Below are 21,657 nucleotides of genomic sequence, written 5' to 3'. Positions count from 1 at the left end.
TCATTCCTAAAATGTATGGGAAAATACTTACATAAACTCACCATGACATGCAAATGTGACTTTAGCTGTTGAAGTTATCTGGTTCTGGGATTTCTCTTAAAGCTAACATACTCCACAGTGTTTGCTTAAAATGCCTCTCTCATATAGAGAAGCATCTCTTGTTCCTAGCAGCAGAATAGGAATGAAAGCTTTACTGATGTGCCACAAACAAGGTACTATTGTATCTTGATATACTTGGCTAATCCAGGGCCTGAGATCTAGCCTGCCTCAATTCTCCTTCTTGCTCTCCAGTCTGTACTCTCTGCTTTTATTTTGGTGTCATTATTCTGTGAAGTTGCAAGCTCCCTGATAAGTTGGCTCATATGATATATGACACTATATACCGTGCTTTGAATTGATAGAGGGCAGATTTAAATCAGATATAAGGAAGAAATTTATATATATGAGGGTGGTGAGGCCCTGACACAGGTTGCCCAGAGGAGCTGTGGCTGCCCCATCCCTGGAAGTGTCCAAGGCCAGGTTGGACGGGGCTTGGAGCAACCTGGGCTGGTGGAAGGTGTCCCTGCCCATGGCCGGGGGTTGAAACGAGATGGTCTTTAAGGTCCTTTTCAACCCAAACCATTCTGTGCTGAGGGACTGTGTGTTCTTCCTTTGGGAACTAATCTATACTTGACTGCACTTAGGAAGAGGGGATTGATTTCTGCTGTGTAACAGGGCATGTCTGGTTCTGAGAATTAGTCAATACTTAGAAACAGTTAAATCAGTGGCTGAAGAAGTGAATGCTCAGAGTTGGTGGAATGAACCTCATCTGTCAAGGCTGCCTCCCAGCTTTTCCACATGAAGCTGGTTTTACAGATGTTTGTCATTCAAGGGTTGTTCTTGATGATCTCAGAAGTCTTTTCCAACCCAGTTGATTCTATTATTCTATGATTTGAAGTTGTGGACAAAGGCCCTTAGCAACATCATGTAATGTAAAAGCCAGCCCAGATTTCAGCTGTAGCTTGTACTTAGATGTTTTTTTGAGATCTCTTCAAACACAGAGTATTCTATTATCGTGAGTTTCTCCTGAAATATTTTACAGCATTTACAACAAGATTTATAAAATGCAATTAAATATAAAGGAAAGAAAAGGTAAACATACTTCATGTATAATCAACTGCAAGCCTGGAAACAGGAGCACACTTTTCTTGAACAGATAGTGACAGCATGAAAAGTCTTAGCAAAATTTCTAGGACATAAAAATACTAATTTTTTCAGCAAAGTCAGTGTACAGGTATAAATGGAGCAAACATGATATCAAAGAGATACAGTAGGGTACAATATGACTTGACATTTCATAAAAAGTTTATGATTTTTGGGGTAGCTTTAAATAAATATGGGAGACTTTCTTAAACAGTTGAAAGTTCTTTGACTATGCAGAATACCTCCACTTGCAAATCCCACTTTGCAAGCAATATGTTCCTGTGTTTAATGGAGTAAGTTGAAAGAGAAAAATATATTTGGCCAATCACAGAAGTGTTATTCTATTTCTTCCTTTTCTGTAGCTGAATAATTTATAATCACTGAAGATCTCTATTTATACCTCCAGTTTTGTTCTGCGTGATGAAAGAGGCCATCTCAAATTGTAAATGGTTTACAACAGTCCAACAGTTTGGAGGTTGACCATGAATTTTTCAGATTCCTGATCTGAAGTAGCTCTCTTCAAATATGGGTAAAACTGTTAAATGCATATTTCCCACTTTTACTAACATTTGCTTATAAATTACAACTTTTTTGGTGTTTTTCTTTGAGACTGGAAGATTATGTTTGTTTGACCTCTTGAGCTGCTTTTGAGCTCAAAAATTCAGAGCAATATCAGTGAATGTGAAGGATCTGTTTGAATGTCTTCTTGAAATTCTGGTTACAAAGAGGATACAGGAAGGGATTTAAGGTGGAGTTCACATAGCCGAGCCATACAGTGACCATATGTAATTTTGAAAACTGTTCATGGTCGTGAAATGCTATTACCATAAATGACACAAAATAGGGAATCCAGCACAGCATGAAGGCTGCCATTATGACCCCTAACTGCTTTGCTGCTTTCCTCTCCCTGTTCCCATGCAGTCCCTGAATGTTCCCTTTGGAATGGGTATGGAGACTTTGCCAGGTTTTCCTCAGGTAAGTCAGTCCTCTGAAATCTCTGTTCTCAGTCTTTTCCTGAGCACTGCAGGCTCTTTCCGAGTTAGGGCTGGAGTTCTCTCCACATGGTACCACCTCAGGGAAAGTCTGGTTGTCTGATGCAACGCTTGAGTCACTGTCTTGTGAGCAGGGCTCCTTCTCTTTTGTGCTCTCTTTCATTGCACACATGTAGTTCTTTCCTGCTTTATCCAGGCCTCGCTCAGACTGGGCAGTGCTGAGAGGAAAACACCTCCATTTAAAGACTTTCCTGTTACTCTTGCCATCAAACGCCTTTGAAGACTTGTCAGGATTACTGAAATGAAGTTCTGCCTCCGCATTTTCAGGCTGTGGGGAGCTTTGCTTGTCTTTGGGCGGGGTGTTCTCATCTAAGATCTGCTTTTGGAGGCAAACATTTTGCTCGTCCTTCATCTTGCTACGCTGTATGAAGTTTTTGTCTGAGGAAGACCCATCTGATCCATTGATGAGCTCTCGGTGTTGGCAGTGTTTTCGAACAGCTCTGAATATTTTATAATAGAACCACAACATCAAGATCGAGGGTAGGTAGAAGTTGACAATGGCCGTCAACACTTTGAACCAGGTGACCTCAGAGAATTCCGTCTCACACTTGTTTTTCTTTACTTTCCTTTCCCCATTGTTAGCAAAAAGGTGCCATCCTAGGATTGGAATGACCCACATGAAAGAGAGCAACCAGATCCCCAAAATCATGAGCGATGCTCTCATTTTTGTTCGGTCCTTGAGATATTTCAGTGGTTGCTGAACTGACTGGTAGCGGTCGATGCACAATATGAAGAGGTTGAAAATGGAGGCAGTGCTGGCCACATAATCCATGGACAGCCAGAACAAACAGACTGGTAAACCCAGAGGCCACATTGGACTTAGAAGATAGACAATATTCAGGGGCATGACAGCTGCACCAACTATAAGATCTGCTATAGATAGGCTGACAATGTATAAATTGCCAACTGTCTGCAGCTTCTTCTCAGTTTTCACAGCACATAGTACTAATATATTCATGACAATAGTGATCAGTGAAATGCTTCCCAGGAACAGGCCTAGAAGAGCTGAGTGAGGGTTAGTTGAGTTATCTGTTGTGTTTTTTGACATCTTTTTCATAGGCCCACAGAATGAAAATCAGGGCCAATGTCCAGGCCTTGGAAAGTCACTCTTGGTTTACACTTCTGGATGAAAATGTGTTGGACTGCTTTGTGATTTTTATTTCCAGAACTAGGGAAAGGAAAAGAAACGTGCTTAATCACTGTAGTACTAAAATAAAATAAAATAATAAAGCTTATCTGTGCTTCACCTTATCACTGTCCCTTTTAGGGCTTTCCTAAGTAATGAATTTTTACAACATTTTACATATAGGTTTCACAGATTTCACAGAATATTCTGAGTTGGAAGGGACCCACAAGGTAATAAAAGATGTGTTCTATGAAAAGTACTGGAGCAAGCTCCACTAACCAATCCAAAATGGTTTGCAGAGGTGTTTCATAGGACTTTATATATTTCTGACCCCAGAATCTGGAAAAGAAATTTCAGTCCTCACTGGTTTAATTCATTATATCTCAGTAAATAGCTGATCAAAAACCAAAATATAAACTACATACTGGCAAACCAATTTAAAGTGGTAGTAAAAAGTATATTAACATGTTTTGTACTAAAACATTTAAACAAACCTGTAATTTACAACCTACACCTAATAGTTTGAGAATACAGCAGTTGGCAGCCAGAAGCAATCATTCAAATTATAGGTAATGAGTAATCTATTCCTACACAATTTAGGCTTACACAGATTTCAAACATTTAAAGATGCTAGTCTTATTTTAAATCAAGTGCAAAATAATAGAATTTTTTAGGATTATTAAGAATCTACTTCCCAACTGCTAACTTCATGCATTGATCTAAAGTCCAAAAAATGATTAATAATATTTTAAGTCTTGGAGCATATGGTCAATTGACCAAATTCTGTCTTCAGGACATAGAAGAAAAATGTCCGTGAGGGTGATACACGTTTTGTGCCATTTTATAGAGCTTGTCTGAGTTTATGTTCTGGTAAATCTCTTAAACAAATGAGGAAAGAAACAGATCGTGAAGATATTAGCCCAAAGTTTTTCACAGCTAGCACTGAGACATATATGGGATTTCTCATCCTTAGAGTTCTAAACAAGGTCTGAACAATACAATGCAATAGATTATTCAGTGATCAATGTTTAATATTGAAATTCAATAATTCAGTGTTTCGTGCTAACTTTATCTTTCTTATTCCAGAAATCAGGTTTGAAACTAAAATGTTTGTGTGCTTTCTTATAAGAGGTCAAATCCCTGCTTTGAGGGCTTTACTTAGGCTTTACTTACAAATGCCTGGTGTTGAGATGTGTCCTTGGAAGCAGGAGCATCCATAGGCAGAGGAAATAGGGACACCATGGGGTGTGAGCTTGACAGCTGTGCTCTGGAATTTTGTATTCTGTATATTCCATACAGCCCTCAGGTTCTGTCAGGTACAGGTCCTCAGTGGCAGCCTGGCACAGATGTCAGCAGATCAGAAGCCTCAAGCATCTCCTGTGTGAGAATGAGAACAGAAATTACTCCTTGGATTTGAAACTAGTATGTCTGGTGATGGAAAATTATTATATCCCACTCTGTCCTTTCCACAGCTAAACACTGTGACCTCCTCGCTGGGTGTGAGGGTACAGGATGTGCTCAGGTCAAGGAATTATGTTCATTGTTTCAGGGACCCCATAAAAAAATGACTGATCTTCACGTATTTTCATTTAAATTTATGGTAAAATAAAGGGAGAGAAGGCAACTTTAACTGAGTCTTCAACATTAAAAATAACAGCAAAGAAAGTTATCTGGTTAGACAGCTCTCCTTTGTTATTTATGAACTGTATATGGAATATATATGCGTATGGGGTTGGACTGGACAACCTTCAGAGGTCCCTTCCAACCCTAACAATTCTGTGCTTTTGTGAACAAAACATAGAGCAGAATTCAGTAAATTTTGTTGACTGCTTCCCAAACTTTCTGCTTAGCACTGCTGTGGTAAGATAGGGTAGGATTTAGAAAGCAACTTGCAGAACTCGATCTGGAGTTGTGCTCCAAAGAAGGCATGAAGGTCAAGTTTTCAACTCACACTCCCCTTTTATTAAAATGTCTTTTATTACATTACAAAGCTTGATTACTTTTCTGTTTTGGAAGAGCTTATGCAAGCTATAAGAATCCAAAAATTATGTCAGGAGATGAAAATAATTTGAAAATGCTAAGAACAAGAAAAATTCAGGGTAATGCACTTGCTCTTTAAAAAATACACATGCTAAGTGGTACTTCATGTTTATAATAATTCTGTCTTATAATGTAATTTTCATCACAGTATCATTTGAGCGATTCATAGTCCCTCATGTATCTTATCTTCTCAGCTTTTTAGAGAGCTGGCCATGTACTATTAAATTTTAAAGTGAAATTGAGGAACAGTTTGCCAGATCGGCAAACATCATACATCTAAAACCAGCCAATGTCCTGACTACTTACTGATTTTTTCTGTTTAGACTTTTTTTGGTCTGTACTCCTTCAGACACTCTAGACAAGCAATCTAGATTTTGAAATTAGGGTTTTTTTAAACTTCAGTGCAGTGCAAGCAATCTAGTCTGACTTTGATCTTCTGACATCTTCCATTGGAACAAGTCCACTTATATGATAGGTTTAATATGGCTATGAGTGGGACTATACCCAGTAAAAAACACCTACAGTATTAATTACTGAAATGAGCTTGCAAGAACCATTTGCCCTAGTCTAGAGTGAGTAGATCTGAAGCTGGATTAGGATATGAAAGCTCTACAGTAACACCATATTTTCCCTGTTGAACAATTTGTGGATTTCACAGATGATCTTTTACAACCCTGATTTTGGGAGTATTCTCCCACCAAAGACAGTACTTTAAGGCTCTGATTGATTTAGGTTTTGGAGTGTGTTGATAAGAAAGAAGCCACTAAAGACATAACTGGAGGAGGGTCTCCATACCTTTGTCACGAAAGTTATATACCAGCACATGCTTCTGAATCCTTTAGTTTAATCTGAAGCCAAACTGTACCTCTGAATCCATTAAAAAGTTTATCAAGGGATTGAATTGGGCACAAAATGCTTAAAGTAGAGCAGAAATGCAATGTTGCCTTTGTATGATCTAGTCCTTGCAACTGTCTCTTTGCATTTCCTAGCACATGACACCATGTGCTGCTGCTGTTTCTGCCTTAGATTTTTCAGATCGCGCGAAATTCTCCTTAAATTCTGGTAGGCATTTGGCAACATATCAGACGTACCGTAGTCCCACACTCATGTGTGTACATGAAAAATAATCTGGTGTCCTTCTTGAGTCTTCTGGGGGCCAAAGAAGGGGGCCAACGCAGGAGACTGTACGTCCTGCACCCATCAGTGTCCGTACCCTTTCAACAAGCAGTTAGTTACAGAGGGCCCACATCTCCCTTTTCTACACAGACCAGCAGAACAGTGCAAGAGAAACAAGTCAGGTTCCCCTCAGAAGTGAAGGTGACTGCACACAAAATAGCATGCAGTGAAGTTCCTTTCATTTGCAGAAATGTTATGTTACTACTCAATGCCCTCCAATACCACACTGTATTCAGAGCCCTTTGCCCTCTCTTACCCACTAAGCTTATATTGAACTGCTACATTTGTCACTCTTTGTTGGAATTAGTACATTTTGCCACACCATTTTGTCCAATGGAAGCTAATTAGAAAGCAATAAGCCTTTCTCCATAATGTGAAATTCACCACTCTCCTCTTCTGTGCTCTAAGGAAGATTGTAGTCTACAAATTTCCTTCTTAAACTTCCTCCCAACACCATTAGTAGTGATGGTACCAAATATCATCAGCAGTTAGTCATGGTGATAGCTCTGTGATTTGCAATAGCAGTTCCTTTCTCTTCCTTGAGGCACACACCATTTGGCAAGTGTCTGTAAGCTGCTTGTGGTATATGTTCAGGAGCTACTGGTTTAATTCCTTATCTGTATCTCAGTTCCCAGTAGAGGAACAGTAATGATACTGAATAAATGGGTTTTAAATGTTTGAAGAGTTACACCAAGACAAAGTTCACTAATACTAAACAGATTTTAAAGAAAACAGTCAGTCTAAGGTCTTGGATTACTTTTTGGAATTTCTGAACCCTGACCTCACCATGAAATGCCTCTCTAATTTTTACAGTCTGTAAAGAGCTTTTTCTATAAGGAAAACCAGTAATCATGATTTGTTTGTTATTGTATCACAGTTATAAGGAACAAGAATCTACTGGGACATGCTGAGTGGATGTCTTATTGACTCATTAGTGCAGGTGCAATCTATTAAGCCCTGGCTAAGTGGGAGGAAGTTTCTAGAAACAGATGCCAGCATATCTCTTATGGATGAGCTTTTAAGAAACTACAGCTCCAACAGGAAAGGGCTGGGCTAGAGCTGAATTTTTGTTCATCGGACTAAGTTCAAGTTAGAAGCTAAAATTTGATTTCAGATGACTTGTCTTCATTATGTTATACTCGAGAAACCTATTTGTTTCTAGTGATTTGTTTTAATTATTCTTTAGGTGTTGAAAGTTTTAACGTTACTACAGGTTTGATTAATTTCCCTCTCAAAAGACTCATTTATTTCTCTGTAAGGAAACATTCCCTATTCAATGCCTGCCAATATTCAAGGAATATTTTTGATAAAAAGTAGATGAAAAACCTTGATAACTTGCCTGCTGCTCCCACTGTCTCAGTCCAGGGAGGACACAAGTTTGTTGTTTTGGGTTTTGGTTGTTTGTTTGGTTTTTTCCCTCAGAAAAGTGTCTTCCACTATCAAAGGAAAGACTGAATTTCGTCTGTCCTTGAGTTGTCTCTCCTAGGTAGTCTGAAATGAAAAGATACATAATCTGAAGCTTTAGTGTCTGACCAGTCAAAGTTTGTCCTGCTGGATTGTCCTCTTCCCCTCAGATACCTATTTTAAAGGGCAGTGAGAGTTATAAATAAATCTCTTACTCTGTGAACAAACAAACCAGTCTGACTTACAAATACTTTCATTCCTTGTTTTTATTATGACTCTTCCTTTGTGTGGAGAAACTCCTTAACAACAGATTTGGGCATGTGACTGTCTAGTTTTGCATTAACTTGCATTGTGTGCATTTGGTGGCAGAGGATTTTCAGTCGTTCTTGAAGTAAATGCTGTCTTGGGGAATAAATGAGGCCAGAACTAATGTAGCAGATGTGCTGAAATCTACTTTACAGACTAGACTGCAGAGAAAATTGCTGTCTGAGTTGTTGGATTTGAGATCTACATGCTGATTTAGGAGCTGGATGCTCCGCAAAATGATGCAGACCTTCAGTGTGCCAGTGGTGACTGGGAAAGGTATTCTTCCTGGGCAGGGGAAGGGCAAGCAGGCTGGTTCTGAAGCCTTCTCCACACTTTCACTTCCAAGGAGATTCGATGGTCCAATGCTGTAATTGATGCCTTTTTATCCCTCCTTATTCTGTCACTTGTCTAAAAAATATTTTCAATAGGCCGTATAGGTTCAGAGCAAGAATAAAGCAGAATAGAAGGAACAGTGTGGTTACATCCACACTCCTAAGACATTTATTCAATTATCTCTAGCAATACACATTACAAATTATTTTAAAATACTTTAGCTGAAGGCTCCTTGAATTCATTTATCCATCTGTTCTGAGTGTGCAGTACTCTGTGAATGGTCCTCTCATGCCTAGAGCAGTGAACAGGGGACTGCTTAATTCAGTGTTACAAAAGGGCTAGAACAAAGTCAGCATGTCTGTCCTTCTACATAGGAGTTATTTAACTTGGTTGTGGTCTGTTCTGTGATTTTAAATTTACCCTTATTTCTCTAACTTGGATGGTGATATTCTAAGCATAACAAGCAGACCTTGTGAACAACAAAAAGATGGAATGCAGAGCCTATTGTGAAGGACAATTGACATTTCTGAGTTACTTTATGAAGTCTTTCAAGGAGAAAAAAGTATTTATTATTATGAAAATATGATACACTGAATTTGTAACTGGCTTATGTAGGGCTATTTTCTTTTCAGTCCAGTGATTCTACTGTGCTATCACTCTTTTTTTTTAATTGGTGTATTTGGATATTAGGGTACAGGCTGTCAGGATTGCAGACAAATACTTCTGCTTTTATTTAATTGAGGAAATATTACATGGAGATATTTAAAGTGAAGCATAATTCAAAGAGCAAGAAAACATTTGTGCTGGCTGAAAATTTAGAAAATATAAGTGGAAGCTCAGCTTCAGGCTTGTAGATGAAGCTTAACTTGATTATATTTGATATTTTCAGGTTTTAGCTTTTATAGAATCACAGCAGTTGCTTCTCCAGCCTCACACAGTGATCAGATTGGCAGACTACATGCTGCTCTCAACATAGATTTTGCTGATTGCTGATCTTTAGGCTTTTATTTGGGTGAGGGGCCTGGTTCAGTAGGAAAGAAACTGGTTAGTTTTAGCTCTCTGCCAGCAAAAACTGTAGACCTCCAGAGCCTTCTGAAAGTTTTAGCATGAAGATCACAAATCAATATAGCCATGCTATCCTTATTTGCACGCATGGATCCCAAGGCCTGTGAACTTTGTGAGGAAATTGAGTACTTGAATCTGAGGCACCACTGAGCTCAGCTCTTGATCAAGATGCTGTACTGTGTCTGCTTGTGAAAATACTGGTCTCTCTCAGAAATAACCATCTCTTCTGGTGTGCTGACCTTCCCCCCACCTCCCTCTTACTGGTGTATTGTTCACTGCATTGGATTAAGAATATTGTACTGTATCCCATCTTAAATCATTACTCCTTGAGTAACTACTAAGGATATGTGATGCTGTTGGATCTCAGGGGAATGGGGAGCAGGGAAGGAAAAACAGCTTTGAATTTTGTGCAGTGAGAACAAACATACTCATTTTACCACTGCCTCAGTTTAACAAGACAGGAATATCTGCTAAGGAGGGCGGGATATGAGAAAAAACCAAGCTCCTCCCTCTGGGTAATTATAACTTTGAAATTAAGAGGCTCCAGTGGAAAAGGTGTGGAAAAGAAAATAACAGCTCTTTACTAAAAAATGTAGGTAACAGAACAAAATCCCCTAAAACTGTTCTTCAGTCAATCACAGGTTTTTCCCTGTGAATACATATGGGAGGTACTTTCTAGCAGGTCAGATCCCTGCCCATAGGATACCGGTGCTGCACTCACTCTCATTGACTTCCCTTTTTCTCTCTCCTTCAGCTCCTGTAGTCAGGCTGCTGGAGCGCAGGTGGGTTTCCTGTTCCACCGCCTCATGTCTTCTCCGTGGTCCTCTAGGACTTCCACACCTTGGTTTGTGAGGTCTGTCCTCTCTCTCTAGCTGGGGGGCGTCTGGTTCGCACCGGTGCCACCAGTGATGCCTTTAGGTCCATCTGTTTTTTTTCTTATTTTCCTAATTTTTATAAGCTTTTGTCATGGTTTGAGAACCCCAAAATCCAACTTTATAAGTAGTTATATAGTAGAAGTAGATTTTAGAAGCAGCAACCCTTATTCACTCACCCTTTAGCACAGTAGCTCACACATTTCCCTACCCCATCACCACATTCCATACTCCCATATCAATATCCCTGAATTCCAGTAGAAAATGTTTAGTCTCTCTTTAAGAGTAGGCCTATTTTGTTTAGAGAACACTTGTACCCTGGCCTGAACCGCAAGAGTACAGTCAAGAACTGGGTGACCGTGTACCCTTTGTGCTCTGAAGAAGATGAAGATGATGAAGAAGTGGTCTTGAAAAGCCCCCAGCCTCAATTCTCCACGGGCAGGCCGAGGGTGGACCAGGGCAAAAGCCAGTGGGTGGATGAAACCTGGGATTGGACAACCAATATTATAAATTGTAACATCTGTACAGAGGGGCATCTTGTTACTTAATTAAATCCTTTTCTTATCTCCAATTAAATTGCTTTGGAGGTTTTTTTCCTCAGCTCCTGCAGCTGAGACATGGAAACAGTCTACCTCAATCTTCTCTCTCAGTTTTTTCTGTCCATCCTTTGCCTGTGTAGTGTCTTGAGGCCCTCAATCAATGTCTCTGCGCTGGGGATGGGGGCCTGTAGCGGGCCACTGATCATGCTGTCATACATCTGAAGTTATTTATTATAGAGCTCCCTGGCTCTCAGTTTTCCCCAGCCTGCAATGGTGTCAGGTAACTGGCATGTGCAGACGGCTCCATGTGTGTGAGGCTCCACCACATCTGTGGTGTGCACCTAACTCTGTCAGGGTCCCTTCCAAAAAGTACCTCTAACAGTGCCAGTTCCCTCAGGTGTAGGATCCCCTCCTCTATGGTCTTCCAGCCCTTTGAATAATGGTGCTCCTGCAAAGGTTCTCTGTAAATGAACCTCTCCCTCACACCGGTCAGAAGTCATGTCCAGAGAGAAAGGGACTTTGATTCTCTCACAAACACCTCCTCGATACTCGCACCCTGGGCAATAGACCTCAAGAACCTTGCTTCACTGCATCAAGGTTTATGGCCTTACCCGTAGAGTCCCAAACTCAGATCATCCAGGTCAGAATGGGCTCATTTGAGTGACAAGTAACAAACTCCGGAGGTTGTTATATGACAAGGCCTCTGTGATGATCTCTGGCTCTGGGCCTGCCGCCTGTGAGGGTCCTGCCTCCCTGCCATCATCAATTGGTCAATTGGTCTCATATTTCCTTTTTTGGATAGGGGCAACCTCCATTGGCTTGGTCTGTTCTTTTGGTTTGGCCATATCCTGAGTCCCCATGGGATCAGGCATTTTCCTTTCCCTTGCTGCACAGAAGTGCTGCACCACACCAAGCAGCTGCTGGTAGGCAGTGGCCAAAACTCCGCATGCAACTGTGAGCTGCCTTTCCATGAGTCTACCACAACCTCTCTCCCTCATGGATTTCATTATTTTCATGGGCTTTAGGAGCTGTTCAAGGGTGAACTTCCATGTTGTTGGAGCAGAAAAGTTCTCTGAGAATTTACCCATATCCTCCCATAACCCCTGCCACTCGAGGTTTCCCACCACTGGGGTGGGCTTCTGGACGCATTCTTGACGATTCCTGGCCCTGGCTTCATATATTAGGTATGCCATAATGGCACAAACTTGCACACAAAGCCCAAAGAGTAAGACATCTCTGACATCTAAAGAGAATTTAAACTTCCCAGAAGCAATTGTAGCTACCCAAAGGAGAAATGGATGAAGGGTCGGGAGAACATACCTCCCTGTGTTTCTCCACAGGGATGGGTGCCATTATCCTTAAATCCCCCAAGGAAACAGGCTAGAGCAGGAGTGCAGCCTTGCAGACATTTCTCAGAGGTCATTTAAAAATACTGTAAGAACAATAATATGAAACATTGTGATTAAAACAAAAAAATTAATAAAACCCAAAACTCAAAACAACCGTATAGGCAGTTCTGTTTGCAATACTGTAGCAGTGTGCTTTTGCTGATCTTATACTCTTTCCACTTTAAAATAGCATGTTGTGCTATTTTCATAGTATGTTCATGGAGGGGATTCAGTCCCAGAGTTTGATAGGTACTTCCACGGCATGGCTGGGTACTCAGTCACTTCGCAGATTGATTGAGATATTGTGTTATACACAGTTATGAATGCACATCACAGCAGGAGAACTAGACAAACTATAACAACCTGTCAAAAGCAAATTATTTCTGTAAAATATGGAAGCTTGTGGTACAAATGGAGCTTTGGTACAAATGCAGCTTCACACTCAAGCAATGCAAAGTTTGAGGAGTTTATTACTTCAGTTGTGGCTACACAAGGATGATGATTTGAAGTCGTTTGACGTGAAGAGCCTAATTTTCTACCTGCTTTTGACTTGTCTATATGGACAAACTGAAATAAAGCTAATCCAACCCTGGTGTTTAACTTCAGCTCAATCTAACTTTGCATCCTCCCATCCAGTCTTCTGTTTCTGTTCTTGGGCACTGCCAAACACAAGAATTCAATTTCCAAACTTAGACTCACTGTAAGGGCCAGTTCTTGAGCAAAGAGTGATCGAAGAAATACTCCTCTGGAAGTTCTTGCTCTCATTAGTAGTAACCAGAACACCATCAAAGTTCTTTTCCCTGAGACAAGGGAAAACTTCATTCTGGTTTTGATATTTGCTATGTGTTCCTGTGTTTCCGTGTTCTGAATTTTATTTTTTTTTAAATCAACTTGATTATTTGATCTCCCAGGATGACAAGAAGTACAACTTTTACTGTATAGTTCCTATATGATGCTGAGCATATGTGAACCTGGAAGTATATTTTAGGTGTTCGTTACTGTATTCAAAAACCCACCACTAAAGCCAAGAAAGTGATGCTCGGAAGGCAATGTTCTGGGAGCAGCAGTAATATGTCAGAAGTGGAAATGAAATCCAAAATACAGACACATTAGTCTTAGGAAGTGTCCACATAACTAATAATATGCAATATACAGAAAAATATCAAATATTGGCTCAAAAAGGAGAAGTAAAGAAGTAAAGCTTAATGGGCATCTAAAATGCTTTCCTGTGTAGAGAAATCCTTGTGTGAGCAGAAAAGACTGGCAATAGCATAATTTGATGTCGGAAGACAGAAATTGTGTGAACAATTTCCCTTACATTTCTGTGTGTATTGCTTTAGCACAGTTTGGGTGTAGTCAGCTAGTTAAAATGGCTACAGGAGCTGAAGTTAGAACAAAGGTGGATTCATGCCAGAGGCCAAGGAGGAGTTTTGGCAGGTGAATTAAGTTTTCTCATCTCCTATGACCACCTGTTGTGATCCAATTAGCAGTGGACAGCAAAGTATGTTTTCTTTATGTAACCAATGTAGTGTGAACAAGAACTAAGTGTCATGACGACTATATAAACTGTCTTTCTTCTAATAAAACTGACATTTTGCCGATCTTAAGGGTCTGTGAGCAATCTGTTCATACCTCTCCATCATTAATTTGATTAAATGAGCATGCATGTCCTAATTAATTGGCATAGGTGAACATACAATTTAGTGCTAAGCAATACTTCCTTCTAAATATGAAGAGGCCATGCCAAGTGTGGTGGTTTGAAAAACCTTTTTTGAGGTAGTAATGGTTTGCCCCACTGATAATATTCTTACTGGATCAATCAATAGTCCACATGCACCCTATGGAAATTACATGCCCACAGAAACGGAAGAGAAGGTGGTGAAGATAGTTTAGAAGAGAGGTAGCCATGATCTGAGCCACGAGGAGGCAGGGGGCCAGTGAGCCCCTCTGGGGGCCAAGGGCCCCCAGCCCCCAGCCAAGGCTACAGGAGACCCAGTATAGTGTCAAAACTGGACCGGGTCCCGTAATCAAGAGCTGGAAAAGTTTCCTTACTGTCAGCAGCAGCAGAAGACACTGAAAACGGCAGTGGAGCAGTCCTGAACAGAGACAGCGATGGCTAAAAGCCAAAGGATAGCCAGTAGCAAAGAGATAACGTGAAACCGGCTGAGAGACGCAGAGATGTTCCTGCAGGAGGGAGAGCTGGCAAAAAACCAGAGGTAAACTCAACAGAGCTGGTTTGGAGTAAGACTGTATTATTTTCCCAAAAAACAGAGTCTCTCTGAAGAGGAGGGGTGGACTTCCAAACCCTTAGGGAGTCCCAAAATGCAGCAGCAGCTGGAGAGAGGGAGAAAGGAGCTGAAAACCCGGAGTTTGTCCTGAGAGCTGAGCCAGGACGGAATGCGGAGGAGGTGGCCGTGCCCTCTGCTGCTGCTGTTGCTGTTTCTATCAAGCTGTCGAGCTGGGACAGAGCAAAAGAGCGTTGGTAAGACTGAACTGAAAGCTGCCTTCAATGTTCTAACCCAAAAGGAGTGAAGATCTACAAGGAAATCCCCCGAAGGCTCTGGCTCGGGGTTGAAATTTCCACAAAATAAGAACAAAAATCCTGACTGCCATACGTAAATCTGCTGCCTCAGGAAAATGAAGGACACTACCCAGTGCCAGAAAAAACTGAAATGAAGGAACTGTGGCTGAGAAGTGATAGAAAGACTTTTCTCTTTTCTTCTTGGACTTTTATTGAAGAAGAGGAGAAATAATTTAATTTAATGTAAATAAATATGTGGGTGTAAATAAACCTTTGTAAATATTTTCCCCTTCCCCCAATAACGAATGGTTGTGTTTTGTCTGAAAACTCTCCACATGGGGTGAAAAAGTCTATACCATCACTAAACCCTGCTCACAGGGGCAAACTGTGGGAGGGGGGGCTTGAACTTAAAAATTAGATTCTTGGGAGTTTCAAACCACCACACCAAGACAGGAAGCTAAACACCCAAACCAAATTCAGTCCCGCAAAGTTCAGCTTGTTATTGAGTGGTTTGGAGCTGAAAACACTCTCCTAAAACCTACCTAACTAGCCAAAGGCTAGTGAGTAGTAAAGGGAAAAGGTACTTCTAACAATATTTTCTTCTTTAAAGGCTGGTTACCATTTGTGACATTCACTGTTACTATGGGTATGCTCTTATCCACAAGCAGTTTATCATTAGTACTTCCAGATTTCACATGCTGTTTAAGTCCCTTCAGATTTGTTTTTCCTTGGTGTATTTATGGTACTAATTTCTTTGCATGTCATCTCTTTCTTATCTTTCTTCTCTTTAGCCTAAGTGAACTACAGAGTTATGCAGGCTCACACTGTAGCTACTAATCCATAACATTGTTCTGGGTTCTCAATATTTTTTTTAGGCTGAGAATTGATTGTTTGAGAGCATTATTTTTCAATGCATAACGAAGAACAGAGCATCAGTGTCTTTGATATCTCTGCACTGAGGTTTGTGCTCCAAATCATGTTCTGCTCATTTGAATTTTCATTGTTCCAATGCTGCTGCATATTCAACAGTGTTGTGTAACTCCTGGACACAAAAATCAGTGGTTGAAAACTACTTTTTACATGGAAAGTAAAGGAAGAGTATGAGCAAGGGTGTTTTCCTGTGCGTTTCAGTACATCCTGCAGGGTACCAAGGCTCTCATGGTCTCCTTTTTCAGTCCTTTACTTCAGGTCCCCTGACCATTACCAGATCTTTCCTGATATTCCCTCAGGCCTGTCTTCTAGCTGGAGGAGAACTTAAAAACCTGCCTGTATAATTCGTATGAGAGCTACAGGAATAGTATCAGGAAAAATTAAACATCCCCTGACAATTCAGTTACTGACAGAACTTTGGCTAGGGAAACACCTAAAAAAAAAGTAAAAAAAAAGTAAAAAAAAAGTCTGGATGCAATTCATAATCCAGAAAGCCTTAATTTACAGGATTAGAGCTGCAGGCACATAGCTTCTCAGCAGAACCGGTGAATGCAGTAACTTCCATGCTGTTTGTTTAGGAACCCTCTGAAAACAACTTAGGAAATGGAAAAATAAAGAAAAAAAACCACTACAGCTGAACAGAGGAGGGTAGGGAAGCCCGTAAATGGAACAGTGAATTCCAGAAGAAGCATATAAAAAAAAGAAAGCTATCAAGTTACATTGAATATTATAATCAACTTGAATTTCTTCTTGTTCATGTATCAGAGTAGATCCATGTCCTTTGAATCAGTGAATGATGAACATCCAAAAAGCATCCAACAAGCAGCCTAAAAATCTCATCTAACCTGGTAGCAGCCAATATCTGGCTGTATGCAGATATATTATTGCTTTTTCTCTTTATATATAAGGGTTTAAAATGAAACCCTTCTGGAGAATCCTCAGATAAATCGTTTAGTTTTAGCCACTTGAGAGCTGATGTGTTTATTTGTTTATTTATTTAAGACTTCTTTTGATGAATGTGTATCATGGACAGCTTTAATCCATGATGTGGAACACCAGGAGCAGAGGGTGTTTTTATATTCAGTGTGGAGTAGTAGAATCAATATTAGTAGGCAGAGATCTTGATATCATGATTTAATTTCCAACAGTGTCTCCTAAACCAGGATCGTTTGAAACCGTAGCTTCAGTATCTTTCAAGTGCTGGATGTATGAAATGAGACTTGGAAATTTATTGGATGTCTGGGTGTTTCTGTTTTATCCTGGTGTCCTGCCTGATCCCAACCCCCCAGCTTTGTCATGCTACTGTCTTCTGAGGGTTGAGCTTCATTTTTATATATTAATACTGAACCTTCCTAAGTTGACATTGTTGGTGATATATACAGGTATTTAGCAGTATAACCAACTATTTAATTAAACAATTTTCTAGATACCATTGTATTATGATGTGTATTTATTTATTTATTTTAAGTTTGTGCCTTAACCTGAAATTATCAAGAGGTAGATATATACTTTTTTAACTCTGGCTGGCATTTTTTAAAACTCTCTGTAAAAATGGGCCTATATTTCATGAGCATTAAAACCAAAAAAAACTTACAGACGATGGATGCATTCCAAAGAATATTTTGGCCTTCAAAATGTAATAATATTGTTATTGTTAATATATGTTAATATATGTAATATGTGTTAATATATGTTAATATATGTCGTTCATCATATTGTTAATATGTGTCATCCCCTCATAGAAGCTCAGACTTCTATGAAACTCTTCTTCCAGTGGCTCAACTTTCTAGTTTAATTCATACTAAAGTCTTATTCCTGTGGTAGTATCTCCCATATATGAATTATTTTTGCACAGAGACAGGGCGGAAATCCCCATCATGACTGCAATCCTAAAGCTCCAGATATGGTATTAATTTTCCCTGCTAGTTTAAACATTATCTGTATCATCCACTTTGTCGTCAATGGGATCTCTCAGCAAAACCAACCCCTCCCTGGCTTTCTCTCAGCCATGTAATCTTTCATGGAAACTTATCATTTTTCAAGAGGAAAATGCTTAAAATAAGAGCGTAAATATATTTTGCAGGTAGACAGAAACTCACCCTAACCATCTTTATTCAACTGGTCAGTGTGGTCACTAAGTACAATGGAGAATCTGGACCTTATCCATCTGTTTCTCTTCCCTTCCTTTCCCCTTCCACATGAACATCACCTTCATGCTCTACCCCTTGCTGGCCCGGGGCTCCTCTCTGCTACTGGAGCAGTAGGCAGGACCGGGAGCCCTTGAGCAGCTGGGGCTATTGGGTGCCAGACTGGAGCGCCCTTTGGTGCTGCCAGGATTGCAGCTTGGACAAGTGTCCTCTGGGGAAGAAAGGTGGCTGAGCTTCTTAGAGTGTATCGAAGCACCTTTTGTCTTTTTTCCTCAGCTTTGTTTGCCCCTACGTGGCATCCTTGGCTCGCCGCTAAGCCTGTACACCCGTCTGCTCTTCTGGGCTGTGCTGCCAGCTGGCAGGAACCCGATAAGGAGCAGCCTATTCTGCAAAGTGTTTTCAGTCAATGCTTGGGAAACGTCAAACCCGAAGTGTACCAGAGAGCTGTTTTGCTCTTGCTTGCTTTCTTCCTCCTCAGCGCTCCTCCCCGCGCTCAGCGCTATCGCTGCCTGTCTCGGCTGGGACGAGCGGGGACCGAGGAGCCCCCAGCGCTCCCCAAGCCTCCAATCTCCCCTCCCACTCCCCAGCCGAGGATGCCGCCGCTCGCCTTCATCCCAGCTCTCTCTTCCCTTTGCCCGTCCGCCGTCCACTTACCGACAAAGCGAAGAGGACAGCGGGGAACGACTCCCAGCACCTCCGGCAGCTCGGGCAGCCCCGGTAGGGCCGGTGGCGGTCGTTCTCTTCGCCCTCCCCGTGCGGTGTCCGCACCCCCGGCTGGGCAGGGCCGGGGCGGGATGTGATGCCCTGCCCCTCTCCCGCCCCTCCGGTGGGGAGCTGGCCGGGACTCTGGGAGCTGCAGAGCGAGTTTCCCCCTTCCCCCATGCAGCGCTGGCGGACCGAGCTCGGTTCCGCGTACCCGGGCTGACACAGCGCTGCCGCTCTGCTCCCTGCGGCTTTTCCCGGCTCAGCTCGGCCGTGAACCCCTGTATTGCAAACCTGTGGGAATCAGAGATTGCTTCCGTCTGCAGAGGGGAAGCCGCCCTGAGGGTGAAGTGTTAATTTACCTGGGGAAACACCAGGAGATCAGAAATCACATTTCGGTTTGGGATCATTTCAGTGCCTGATCCAACCGTAGGGTTGTCACTCTTGTCACTCTTCCTCTGATAATGAGCATGTACCCTGAAGTAGCTTGGTATGTGTATTTTCTTTTAGTGGAACTGCCTTACAAAACTAGTTCAAGACCTGAAAAATCTCAAATATGTAGCACATTATCGCATATGTTAACTAAACTGATATTTTTGTGACTTCGATAGATCCAGCACATCTGCTCTATGTTAAACAAACACACAGGGTTTGTTGGTTTCTTTTTCCAAGGGAAAACAACTAACTTAGCAACTTTCATTTCTGTCTTTAAGATCATGTTTATTTTTGCTTCAAATCTAAAAATGTTCAGAAATGTGTTGCACGCAACTCTCTGGATTCAAAGGGATTATTTTGTTACATAAGACATGAAGAATTCATGCAATGATGTTTTTGCAAATAGTGTTGTTAGGCATTTAGTAACTTCACTGGCTGTGAAATTGGTGAAGAGTAATCAAACTTTGCACAATTCCCCCCCACCAAGAGCAAATAAGAAAATACAGGAGATATCCGTGTTCCGGCTCACTATCTAGGAGGATAATAAGTGCACCTTATTATCCTTTGACAAAAAGTGCACCTCTATCAGTGAGGAAATGTTATAGCCATTAACTACTTCCTTGGTGTTACTAGGGCAATCTTTTTGTTCTTGAATTAAGTGTCCCACTGCAATTATGATAAAACCAATTTCTTAACAGATGTTTGCTTGGATCTTGTCTTGTGTAGACGTTTGGTCAGAGCAATCTTGTGTAAGAACCTTCTCTTTGTCAGTGTTAGGCAGTACCCATAATGTGTTTGAAGGTGTTAAGAGGATGGAGCCAGGCTCTTATTGGGGGTGCTGAGCAATAAGACAAGAGGCAACAGGCAGAAAATGACACACAGGAAGTTCCACCTGAACATAAGGAAGAACTTTACTCTGTAGGTGACAGAACACTGGAACACATTGCCCAGAGAGGCTGTGGAGACTCGCTTACTGGACATATTCCAGAACCTTCTGGACAGAATCCTGTGCCATGTGCTCTGGGATGACTCTATTTAAGCAGGGAGGTTGGACTAGATGATCAACTGTGGTCCCTTCCAACTTGAACCATTCTGTGATTCTATGCTGAGAGGCTTTATACTGGAAAATGTTCTGCAAGAGATGAGAGTCCTTTCTTGCTCATGCCTGTTACACAGTTACTTGAAGAACAACTTCTGTACTACCAGCTTATGCTTACCCACTACCCACTCAATTATATTCAGCTTCACTTCTGCAGCAGTTTCATGCTCAGTCTTCTTTGCTATTATTTTGATCCTTGTGGGTCACTTCCAACTCAGAATACTCTGTGTGAAATGACCTATTTGCTATGTGCAAATAGGTTTTAGGTAGGCCCTTTGGAAACACACTGTCAGTAACGTTTCGTATAACACCAACTTGCAACTGCTCTGTGTGCTCATTCTCCTTTGGACCTCTTCCATCTAGACAATGTTTTCTGCAAGTACAGCCAGAGATGGTCTGGAAGCCTTAAACCTGTGCTGCAGTGTTACTGTGACATGTTTCTCTCTCCCAGCAAGCAGGTCCTGTTCCAAACAGGATTTAGCTAACCTCCTTTAAAATGTCAGGGACTTTGTGCTGTTGAAGTTAGAAATGGCATTTCCGTTTAGATAGAAAGGACCAAAGTAAATCACAGAATGGGTTGGGTTGGAAGGACCACAGTGGGTCATCTTGTCCAACTTCCCTGCTGAGTCAGGGTCATCCCAGAGCACATGGCACAGGATTGCATCAAGACTGCTAAGGAATATTCCCAGTGAGGGAGACTCCACACCCTCTCTGGGCTCAGTCACTCCCACAGGAAAGTTCTTCCTCATGTTTAGGTGGAACTTCTGTGCATCAGTTCCTGCCCACTGTCTCTTTTCCCATTGCTGGGCACCACTGAGCAGAGCCCAGTCCATCTCCTAATCCCTCCCTGCAGACACTGACAGACATGGATGAGGTCCCCTCTCAGTCGTCTCTGTTCAAGGTTGAGGAGCCCAGAATTGGACGCAGCACTGCAGACACACCTTACCAGGGCTGAGCAGAGGGTCAGGGTCACCACTCTGACCTGCTGGCAATGCTCTTCATAATGCACTCCAGGATACCATCGGCCTCCTTGACCCCCAGGATACACTGCTGGCTCAGGGACAGCTTGTTGTCCACCAGGACCCTGTGATGGACTGAAATGTTGTTAATGTCTTAAACATTGTCAAAATCATAGAAAGACTTTTTGTCAAACTGCAAGGAAGCAAATGCCTATCTGTCACCACCATGACTACCACGGAAGCCTGACTGGAATTTGGACTGTGAAGGGGGACTTGAGATAAGACTATTGTCTGATCATCTCAGGTGTGAGGAGAAGTAAACAAGGCTCAGGAAAGAAGAATGTCTGTGTTAAGGATCCTCCCTAGTTGAGTTCAGTGAGT

The 21,657-nt window shown here is 41.5% G+C and overlaps 1 protein-coding gene across 1 annotated transcript; it reads right to left on the bottom strand.

The window, feature by feature from the left end:
* Positions 1-567: 567 nt before the first annotated feature.
* Positions 568-18,795, bottom strand: HRH1 (histamine receptor H1). Its single transcript, XM_027748534.2, has 3 exons — positions 18,736-18,795; positions 4,534-4,737; positions 568-3,402 (listed from the first exon to the last, which is right to left on the bottom strand). Exon 3 carries the CDS (start codon positions 3,289-3,291, stop codon positions 1,855-1,857), a length of 1,437 nt encoding a protein of 478 aa, XP_027604335.1. The 5' UTR covers positions 3,292-3,402; positions 4,534-4,737; positions 18,736-18,795; the 3' UTR covers positions 568-1,854.
* Positions 18,796-21,657: the final 2,862 nt, after the last annotated feature.

Source organism: Pipra filicauda, unplaced genomic scaffold (genome assembly GCF_003945595.2).
Source record: "Pipra filicauda isolate LSUMZ 115617 unplaced genomic scaffold, ASM394559v2 scaffold309_size868695_pilon, whole genome shotgun sequence".
In the NCBI taxonomy this organism is placed as follows: Eukaryota; Metazoa; Chordata; class Aves; order Passeriformes; family Pipridae; genus Pipra; species Pipra filicauda.
The sequence above is the reverse complement of the archived record's forward strand: the minus strand, read 5'-3'. Positions and strand labels throughout refer to the sequence as shown.